The following is an 11274-nucleotide window of genomic DNA, read 5'->3' as shown; positions in this document are numbered from 1 at the left end:
TTCTTTCTGATTTGTGTCTACTTGATCTCATTTAGTTGTCTTGTTGCTCTAGCTAAGACTTCAAGTACTATGATGAAGAAAAAGGAAAGAGTGGGCAGCTTTGCCTTGTCCCTGATTTCAGTGGGTCTGGAAGAATTCTGCGCTGAAACCAACATACTCTGGGCTCCTTTTTGCAAGGAGACTTTTGATGACTGCTTCTATTTATTTCTTTTGGGGATAGAGGACTATTTAATCTATTTACCTCATCTTGATTTAATTTTGGTAAATGGAATCTATCAAGAAAATTGTCCATTTCATTTAGATTTTCAAATTTTGAGGCATATAGGCTTTTGTACTAAGACATAATGATTGTTTGGATTTCCTCAGTGTCTGTTGTTATTTCCAATTTTCATGTCTGATTTTGCTGACTTGAATATTTTCTCTCTGCCTTTTAGTTAGTTTGGCTAAGTTTTGGTCTATCTTGTTTTTTTGTTTTTTTTTTTTTTTCAAAGAACCAGCTCTTGGTTTAATTGATACTTTGAATTGTTTTCTTTATTTCTAATTCATTGATTTCAGCTCTGAGTTTGGTTATTTCAAGTTGTGTACTCCTCTTGGGTGAGTCTGTTTCTATTTTTTTTCCCCTAGGGCTTTTACATGTGCCATTAAGTTGATTGTATGAGATGTCTCAAACTTCTTTCTAGAGGTACTTAGTATTATGAACTTTCCTCTTAGCACTGCTTTCATTGTGTCCTATAAGTTTGGGTAAGATGTACCTTCATTTTCATTGACTTTTAGGAAGTCTCTATTTCTTTTTTCATTTGTTCCCTGACCAAGCTGTCATTGAGTAGTGAGTTGTTTAGTTTCCATGTGTATGTAGGCTTTTTGTTATTTTTGTTGTTGTTCAGGTCTAGTTTTAGGCCGTGGTGGTCTGATAAGATACAAAGAATTATTCTGATCTTCTTGTATATGTTGAGGTTTGCTTTGTGCCCAAATATAGGATCAATTTTGGAGAAAGTTCTGTGAGGTGCTGAAAAGAATGTATACTCTTTTAAGTTTGTGTGAAAAGTTCTGTAGACATTTATTAGGTCCATTTGATTCATGATGTCTGTGTCATTATTTTCCTATTTAGCTTCTGTCTAGATGATCACTCCCTTGATGAGAGTGGAGTGTTGAAGTATCCCACTATTAAGGTGTTGGAATTAACGTGTGATTTAAGTTTTAATAATTTTTGCATTTACAAATGCAGGTGTTCATATATTTAGGACATAGATGTTCAGGATTGTGATATACTCCTGGTGGATTTTTCCTTTCATGAGAATGAAGTGGCCCTCCTCATCTTGTTTGATTAATTTTGTGTTTTTCTTTGATGCAACAGAATGTTGGATCTTGTTTCCCCAACCTGTCTTTTTATTGGAGAGGTAAGTCCTTTGATGTTGATAGATAATTGTGACCAATTAATGTTAGTTCCTTTTATTGTGGAGTTGCTGGTATTACTGTGTTTCTATGCTTCTTTTCTTTTCATTTTGTTGTTGTTGTGATGTTATCTACATCCTGTGTTTTCTTAGGTGTTGATTTCATTAGTTTGGAGTTTTCCTTTTAGTATCTTCTGTAAGGCTGAGTTGCTGTGTAGATATTAAGTTTAGTTTTGCAATGAAATATTTTGTTTTCTCTATATATGTTGATTGAAACCTTGGTGTGTATAGTAGTCTGGGTTGGCATCTGTGGTCTTAGAGTTTGCATGGCATCTGTTGGCTCTTTTGGCTTTCATATTTTCTGTTGAGACATCTCATGTGATTCTAATAGGTCTACCTTTATATGTTACTTGACTTTATTCTCATGCTGCTTTTAATATTTTTCTTTGTTCTGCAGATTTAGTGTTTTGACTATTATAAGAAGTGAGGAGTTTTTTTCTGGTCTAATCTATTTGGTGTCCTGTAGGCCTCTTGTACGTTAATGGACATCTCTTTCTTTAAGTTGGAAAATTTTTCTTGTATGATTTTCTTGAAAATATTTTCTGGACCTTGGAACCTGAAATCTTTTTCATTCTTATTATTCTTAGATTTCATCCTTTCATGGAGTCCTTGATTTCTTGGATGTTTTGTGTTTGGAACTTTCTGATTTTATTTTCTCTTTGAGAGCTGTATCAATTTTTACAATTGTATCTTCAGCACCTGAGATTCTCTTTTCCATCTCTTGTATTCTGTCAGTGATGCTCAACTTGTGGTTCTTGATCTTTTTTTTTTTTTCTAAGTTCTCCAGCTCTAGGGTTTTCTCTGTGTTTTCTTTATTTATTCTAATTCTGTTTTCATGTCTTGCAACATTTCCTTCATCTGTGTGAATGTGTATTCCTGTCTTTCTTTCCATGATGGCCTCTATTTTTTTTTTTTTGTTCGTTTCCTCTCTATATGCTTCTACTTGTGCCTCTATCTCTTTGTCTGTATTTCCCTGTATTTCTTTGAGAGCTTTGTTCGTTTCCTCTTTATGTGCCTCTAATAAGTGGATAAGCATATATTTGAGATAATTCTCCTGTGTTTCTGATGAATTAAAATATCTATCAATTTTTGGGGTTGCTGGTGAAGCCTTGACATCCTGATTTGTGCTGGATGTTTTCTTACACAGACATCTAACCATATGCTTATCTGTAACCTTAGCTGTTTGTTCCTGGAGTCTGTACTTCAGCCAGGGTCATCGGACTCTGATGTCTGGAGTATTCTTCAGGAAGATGAGGGAGTTCCAAGGGTTCAAGAGTGGATGTTGGTGTTTCAGCTGTAGCTAAGTGAGGAAGCTCACAGGCACATGTGTGCAACATGGGAGTGTGCGTGAAAGTGTGCCTTGAAGGACAGGGGGCTAGAGTGTGTAGATATGTGGAAGGGTGGAGCGTAAGTGCATGTGGGGGTCTGGCACCGTTCACAGGTGTAATACACATGCAATCTGAAACATTGCCAACACCAAATCTAGAAGCTTTTTAAAATTCTCATGAAACCAAAGAATGAAAAAGGTAGAGCTAAAAGGGGAGGGTAAAAAAGTGGGGCTTCCTGACCAGTTAATGCTCCCAGGTCAGGCTCCTGAACTAGTGAGCTCCTTTGGGTAATCATTTTCTTCCACAAGTCTTGACCTTTGGTCAGTCTTGCTTCCTGTTTGCCTTTTTTTTTCTTTCCATTCTGGTCCATTTGCTTACTTACTGCCTTTCACAATTTTCCCCCTGAGTTCTCTTGGCATAGTTTCTGGATTGCTCCTAGCTCTGCTTTACCTGGGAACCAGATGACAAATATACTGTTTAAAGTGTCTTTATTGCTCCCCACTCTAAGTCAACAGTTGGCCATAGTAAGTTCTAATCGAAGTCAATGACAGAATGAAATTGGAAACACACACAGCATGAAGAACTCTGACAAAACCTGATTCTTTCATGTAAGCTGATTCTCTCTCTACATGGGCCATTTATCCTGACCTGGAAGTCAAAATCATTATTTTCACAGCAGTGAAAAATATTTCTCTATGAATGGACTATTAGACTAAACATCAGAGTCTTCAACCAGGGTAGATGGGGCACAATATTTATAACAGTCCAGTGGATTTTCTCCAGGTAAGCATCTCTAGGGTTCTCTCTCTGGTTCAAGACTCACTCAAACAGAATCAACTGAAATATTAAATACTGTACATAACCTATACCTATAGGTAGTTCAAACTCCAGAGGCTAAAATTTCTAGTAAATCATCATTTACCAAAAATCACTAGCTTCCCCCCCCTCCCCCCCCGAGGGAGGAGCAGCATTGCTAGGCCACAGATAAGGACATTGCAACCATCCTGAAGATACCTGATAAGCTAGGGCCAGATGGAAGGAGAGGAGGACACCCTTCTCAGTGGACTCGGAAGGGGGCAGGGAGGAGATGAGGGAGGGAGGGAGGGGAGGATTGGGTGGGAAAGAGGGAGAGGGCTACAGCTGGTATACAAGTGAATGTATAAAATTATTTAAAAAAAAAGAAAATTCAAATCTAAAAAAAAAAAATAATCACTAGCTCTGCTCTAGATTACTCTCCAACCTTGGGCCCAGTATTAGCTATTTCCACAATGTTCCCATAGCCCTACAATCGGGTTTGTCTTCCTGTTCAACTTCATTCTCACCTCGGGGACTCTAGATGCATCTTACAGTCCCCAGCTCTGAAAATCCTCACCACCTGCTACATCTGATCTTCTTGTCGGCCAGCTATTGTTTGAAGAACTCATACATATACACATTTTCTAAAGCAGTAGTTCTCAACCCTTCTAATGTGGAGTTCCTTTAATACAGTTCCTCATGTTGTGGTGACCCCCAACCATAACATTATTTTCATAGCTACTTCATAACTGTAATTTTGCTACTGTTATAACCATTATATATAATATTTTATTATAATTATTATATATTATATTATATTATATTATATTATATTATATTATATTATATTTATTATATTATATGTGGCATATTTTATATATGAACCATGTGAAAGGATCAGTCGACCCTCAAAGGGGTCATGATGCATGAGTTGAAAACCAATGATCTAGGGTTATTGGTGCTTTTCATGTTCCTTGACAAGTCTTAATACTGCTTAGTGACTTTCTTGTCATGTCCTCTGCAGTGTTTCTTCTGCACTTTAGTCACCCTCAGTTCAACCACTTCCTCTCCTTGCCTGTGATCTGTATTCTTGTGGTCACTGAGAAATTTTAGTTTAATTTGAAACCAATTTCTTCACTTCCTTCTAGGTTACCAAAACATGTCCTGAGTCTCTCCTTTTTTTTTTTTTTTTTTCCAAATCTCCTTTTACTCTCTAGTATGGAGGACTTAAGTAAACAGCTTCTCTATAGACATAATAAATCAAATTGAGCCAAATTTGTAGTAAAAACACAGGTTTATTGGGACAGCTCTCTGGTTGGTTCACTGACCTCACAAGAGGGGGTCAGTTAAGTCACAAGCCAGTGTTGTGGTAGGGGCTTCTTAAAGGGAGTATGGGGGAGTTGTGATGCAATGGTGAGGTGCCAGGGTTATAGCCTTATTTGGTGAGTACAGGGCCCTGTAGGTGGATCTTAGGTGCAGGAATTACCCTGAAATCCAAAATTAGGAGCTGGATTTGTTCAGTGTTTTGCAAGGGCTTTTGAAAGCACAGGCTCCTGGACAGAAGAGAAGGGCAGGGACCTCTTGGTGCAGGCCATCTTGCATTTGTCCCAAACCTCCAGCCTAGCATTCAGAACCTTGTTCTGAGTCTTTATTTTATTATTTTTATATTTTTTTCTTTCACTCTCCAATATGGAAGACTTAAGGATGAGCTTTCCAATACAATCAGCATGACTTGGGCTCAGAATTGTATCCCTCTTGCATTCTTTGGCCTTTGTGAATATAGTTTATCTTTCTGATTTAGACAAAGAGCAGTGTCTTAGTTGCTTTTCTATTGCTGCAATGAAAACACATATCAAAGCAACTTATTAAAGGAAGCATTTAATTAAGGCCATGCTTAGAGTATCAAAAGGTTAGAGTCCATAACTGTCAAGACATAGAACATGGCAGCAGGCAGAACTATGACAGAAGCTGAGAAGTTACATCTGATAAACAGCCACAAGGCAAAGAGAAAGAGCTACTGAGAATGGCATGGGCTTTTAAAACCTTGAAGCTCACTCCCAGTGACACACCACTTCCAATAAAACCACAACCCCTAGTCCTTACCAAATAGTTCCACTAACTGAGGAGCAGGCATTCAAATATATGAACCTCTGGTGCCATTTTCATCCAAACCTCAACATGCACATTAATGCAAAGGCCTATTTCTGTAGCCAACATATAGAATCATGGCTTGTACACTGTATACATTCAATACAGTCCATGAACTGTATTGAGGGACAGAATAGATGGATTTGAGTTATTTTTTGTGTGTATCTATGTAGCATTTTAACAAGAGTGTCTCTGAGTACTCAGAAAGACAAAGGCAAAATTAAAAAGATTTAACATTCAGGGTTTGGGATAGAATTGTATGATATCTCAGTGGAAATTTTTAGCATGGAAATTACTTAGGAAGGGAGTAGAAGAAAGACCAAGAGATTGGGACTAAAAATACATGTCTCTGCTAACATAAACTATATGTTTATCTATGGATACATTATTCAACCTTTGGGAGTCTCTCTTATCCGTAGGGTGATTCTGATTAATAGATGAAGTCCTGGATATGAAAACAGTTTTTGAAACCTGAAAGAAAATCTTCTCCAATGCAGACATGTAGCTTTTATTCTTAATGCCACAAATAGCTCTGGAGCATCTATCTGTTTGTCATCCATACCATGTCTACCGTCACTTCTAGTTTATCCTCCTTGTGCATATAGAACTTGATTCCAAATGTGCATCATGTAAAGTGAAATACATCAGATTTGTGAAGTCATTTCCTCCAGACCCTCCACTTTCTGTCTCCTCTTTGGCCTAGGTATTTCTATGCAGGTGCTTTTATTAGTCCACAGGTATGATTACATATAGTAAGAGGGAGGAAAGGCAAGAGGAGTTATAAGCCACTCCACTTTCTTGAATTCAGATTTATTCCTTTGCCTGCTTTTTTGGACCCTTTTTCTCATACTGGGTTGCCTATCCAGCCTTAATATGAGGGGAGGTGCTTAGTCTTACTGCAAACTGATATGCCATGTTTGGTTGATATCCATGGGAAGCCTACTCTTTTCTGAATAGATATAAAAGAAGTGGAGGGGGACAGAAGAGAGGTGAGAGAGGAGTGACTGGGAGAAGAGGAGGAAGGGGAAACTGTTGTGGGTAGAAAAATAATAATAAAACTTTTTAAAATTTGCAAACAAACAAACAAAGAACAATTTCACAGCTGGCTAAAAAGAATAATGTAAACTAAGTCAGAGTACCACCTGGCCTTACAACTTTAGCAGACTCCCATCGGTGGAACATGAATCTTTTCATCCGCATGAGTATGAATATGAATGTTGTTCTGGTTCTAAAGGAATTCAGGGTGTTCGTTTGCATGAGAAATATACTGGGATTGTGTGACAACACTGTTGCTTTCCTTTTTTTTTTTGTCTCCCCTCCCCCCAATCTCTGAGTACTTTAATAATAGAGTTCTAATAGAGAATGTTTGTCTTTGATCCTATCACACTCCTGTGTAAGAAGCTGTCCTTAATTGTTCTCTGTTAACCTCTCAAATGCCAAAACTTGATGGCATCTCACAAAAGAATGTAGGAAGCCAACATTGATCCAGATGCAATCATCTCATGCCAAGTCAATATTAGACCAAAGATTGTGTAGTATAGCAATGAAGGATACTTTATAATGTCAGAGAGAAATGCTGCAAATAGCCCTTATCTAACGAAATAGATATACTACAGAAAAAAAAAACAAGTGCTCTAAAGTGAATCTCTGGCAGGTTATATTCTGCTGTTATTTTCATTATAAAATTGTGACTGTTTTGATAGAAAAACTGAAAGAAAAAAACATTGGCTCTCACTTGTAATTAAACTATATGTTTAAAAATAAACCACATATTTTAGGAGTAAGTTTGATCACTTTAAAAGTATAATGAGAATACTGTGCCCAATCATTTGTCCCTGCCTCTAGCTACATTAAATTCTGTTCCTTGTTTCATTCATTCAATTTTATCCTGACACTTCTTCCTCCTGAATCTTTAGTCATTTAAGTGTCTGTTGCCTTAGGAACCCAATAAATGAGAATTTTGTTTTGAAATTGGAGTTTACTTATTCTCTTTCCCCCCAAAGCAAAGCTTTACAAATGGAATGGATACATAGCTCCTTTTCACACTCAAAGCATCATAGAAAATAGGATAGATAGTAACCCCATTTATTTGATGAGAAGACAGAGGCCTAGAGATTAATCTCCTCTCTCCAAATCATATAGCAAGAAACTGAGAGCAGGGACTTGAACATAAATTTCATGCTTTATAAAAGGGGAGGAATTTTCAGAGAAGCAAAGGCTGGCAAGCGTTATAGTTATATACAGGCCTGCACGATAAAATCATTCTTGAAGGGTTTTTCTAAAATCTAAACAGAAAAAGAAAATTACAACAAATTAAGTATTCCATGTTTTTGCACCAAATGTACTGGGTTGTAGGTCAAACTCATGACAAATAGAAACATATGTATTTTCTCATACACACGGGGACTCTGTATAGATTAAGCATCTATTCCAAGGAATGCACAGGCTCATTCAACCTTTTGTAATACTTCCAGGGGTGTTTATTTAGTTTCTACCTATATGATCATTTACAAGTATTGCTCATTTACAATTTTGTTTGACTTTTGGTTTTTGTAATGCCCAATTTCAGAACTGGTCATGGAGAAGGGAGACCTGCAGATTCATCAAGTCATTTGACTCTATCCAGACATTTCCCATGGACAAGAAATAAATTACATTTAAAAACTAAATACTCCCAAAGTGATTATAAAATAAGCATATTATGCCCATAGTCCCTCATCCACAGCTAAATTAATACGTGACCACTGGGACACTTAGAGCATCAAAATATGTTTACTAGAGTCAGGTAAGCTATCCATTACCTTTAAAGGTTATATTAAAGAGGCCTATTTTTTTAAGATTTATCAATCAATCAATCTATTTATCTATCTATCTATATTTAGTTATTTATTATACAGCATTCTGCTTACATGTACACCTGCACACCAAAAGAAAGCACCAGTTCTCACTATAGATGACTGTGAGCCACCATGTGGTTGCTGGGAATTGAACTTAGGACCTTTTGAAAAACAGCCAGTGTTCTTAACCTCTGAGCCATCTCTCCAGCCCTAAAGAGGCCTGTTAACGAGGACTTCTTGATTGTATAACAAGAAGAAATCCTTTGTATTTTTAACATTTAGGTACTGTCATTGTTTGAAGTACATTTTCTGATTTATTAATTCTATTGGTACATTTGTGCTTTTAGTCCTTCTTCCAGTAAAAATGTTGGGTGAAGTGAAATAAACTTCTTTCATATAAATTTAAAATTTTCTTTCCATAATAGCTCTTATTATGGGTTTTATTTCTGTATTCAAAGCATTGTTCAATGTAGAGAAGTGGTAAAATGAAGTCATCATTACATTTGGAAAGAGAACTGTAAGTATTGAGTTAGAAGAGACTAATGGAAAGTGTTGCCTAGCAAGAGTTAAATTTATCATTCTGGGATTTGTCTTTTCCAAAGTTTCAACATGCTGACAACAGCCAATGGAACAGGTATGTTTGTGTGTCTGCAAACAAAACTTGTAGATGCATGTCTTCATGCCAAGGCTGGCTGTTTCAAACACTGATTGCAGCTGACTAACTAGAAAAGAAATGTTTTCATCTCTGAATTGAGAGCTAGATTCTGATACCTCTCTTGCAGTGACACAATTTGGGAGATTAGCTCTTTGATAAATGCCCATTATTGTCTATCTACAAAATCTTTGTCTATGTTACTTCTTCATTTGTTTAGATAAAAAAGTTTATTCCTCTTGCTTGCTGGCAAAACATGGATGAGGCTGATATTTTCAAGTCAAAATAGAGCTTTGTGGTCATGAAATTTTGTATATCTACATAAGGAGATTTTTTTTGTGTATGTTGCTATTATTTGGGTTTTAAATATATCTTGTCTGTTTATTTGTTTGAGTCAAGGTCTCTTGTGGCCCATGCTGGCCTCATGCTATACTAACTGTGTATCCAAGGATGTCCTTGAACTTCTATACTCCTCCTTCTAACTCTCAAGTGCTAGGATTGTAGGTGTGTACTACCATGCCCAGCTAAAGTCTTTAGTTTCCAAATACTACCAATATCCTTCCACTGCCAGCATTCTTACTCCCTTGTTCCTTCCATACACAGTAGCATTCCTTAAGTGCTGATACTTGGAAAATGGCCTTAAATGACCCTGTATCTGCCCATCTCAATTTGTTCTAATTAAGGAGCATAGAATTGATTGGAAAGCTCTTACACTTGCTCTACCACTGGGTAGCTATGGGAATTTAAGTTCCATTGGTTAACTGTTTTTTAGCTACAGGCTGCCTCATAAAAGTGTTGTGATGATCCAGAGGAAAGTCTGAAAGAAAATTATTGTTCTAAATTCCCCTAAATATTTCTGCTCTTGAACATGTATTTATTATTATCTACCTTATAATATTGTAAGGTTAGTCTGTTTTGGCTAGATTCTGTCAAGTTTTTCATTCCCCAAATCCATACCCTATAACTAAAATAAGAATAAGATTACAGTTGTAAATTAAGGATGATTTGTAAAATTCAAACCACCTCATACCCACACTGGAGCTCAGGGATCCTTGTACTCCACTCTTGGGAAGCTCCTGGGGACATTTCAGGCTAGCAACAATTATTTAATCTCATTTTGCCCCTAGTTAATAAGACTTGGAAGGAACTTTCTAGATGAGTCCATGTGCATATTTAACTCTCTATTTTCATTTACTTCACAGTTAGGCTTTTCTTCTCCAATTTTGTTTTCAGTGTCTACCATATCCTAGATACTGAATGTACAAGTATGAAATGAGTAAAGCCAGCCTCACCCACTGCCTTCTCGAATCTTCCAGGCTGGTGTAAAAGCACTTGTTGGCCTTCACCGTAGATATTACCAGACTTCTTAAATACAAACTGTCTAAACAGGAACTCCTCAACTTCCATCCCATACTCTCTATTCTCTAGGGTTCCTCAAGTAAGTGTAGGGTTCCCTCAGAGGCCTATCAATAATATGGTAGTCAACCCTTGCCCCTCCCTCAGTTTTACTCATCAAATCGACTCTAACACAAAATCTTTGTCACCTTTAGTCTCTGTAACTTTATTCAGTGCTACCTTCTACCCATTTGCAGTCCTAAGTATCTAATTCAGAGACCATTGGCATTTCTACACAGGATGTCACAGCACTGATAGTCCATCTCTGGCTGTGCTGCCCATATAATTTGCATTCTCTTGTATTGTGGCAAAATGAGAAAGAAATGGAAGTGCCTTGAGCCACAGGAATAAAATGATTCTGGGGACTTACTGAAATTTTGAACTCCTGATCTTCACAAGCCATAGTCTATTAAGTAATAGTAATAACTATTAATTTTTATTGAACATTTATTCCTCTAATACCATGCAAAATTATCTTTAGCAGGGATTCTCCAAGTGTGGTCATCACTCCAATAGCATGAACACACCTGGGAACTTATTAAATATGCATATTAAATAACCTAACCAGTCTGAAATAGAGAGTGGCATGTGGCTAGCTATCTGTCTTTTATCATTACATTCAGATGAATCTGCTGCATGCTAAGGAGTAAAAACCATGGCTTTCACTA

The 11274-nt window shown here is 36.9% G+C and overlaps 1 protein-coding gene across 1 annotated transcript in view; it reads left to right on the top strand.

Moving 5' to 3' along the window:
* Positions 1-3520: 3520 nt before the first annotated feature.
* Positions 3521-11274, top strand: part of Col4a6 (collagen type IV alpha 6 chain) — a 117259-nt gene continuing 109505 nt past the window's right edge. The window contains 1 exon segment of the mRNA XM_060374652.1: positions 3521-3562. Coding sequence (XP_060230635.1) covers positions 3521-3562 — 42 coding nt within the window.

This window comes from Meriones unguiculatus, chromosome X (assembly GCF_030254825.1).
Source record: "Meriones unguiculatus strain TT.TT164.6M chromosome X, Bangor_MerUng_6.1, whole genome shotgun sequence".
Lineage (NCBI taxonomy): Eukaryota > Metazoa > Chordata > Mammalia > Rodentia > Muridae > Meriones > Meriones unguiculatus.
The sequence above is the reverse complement of the archived record's forward strand: the minus strand, read 5'-3'. Positions and strand labels throughout refer to the sequence as shown.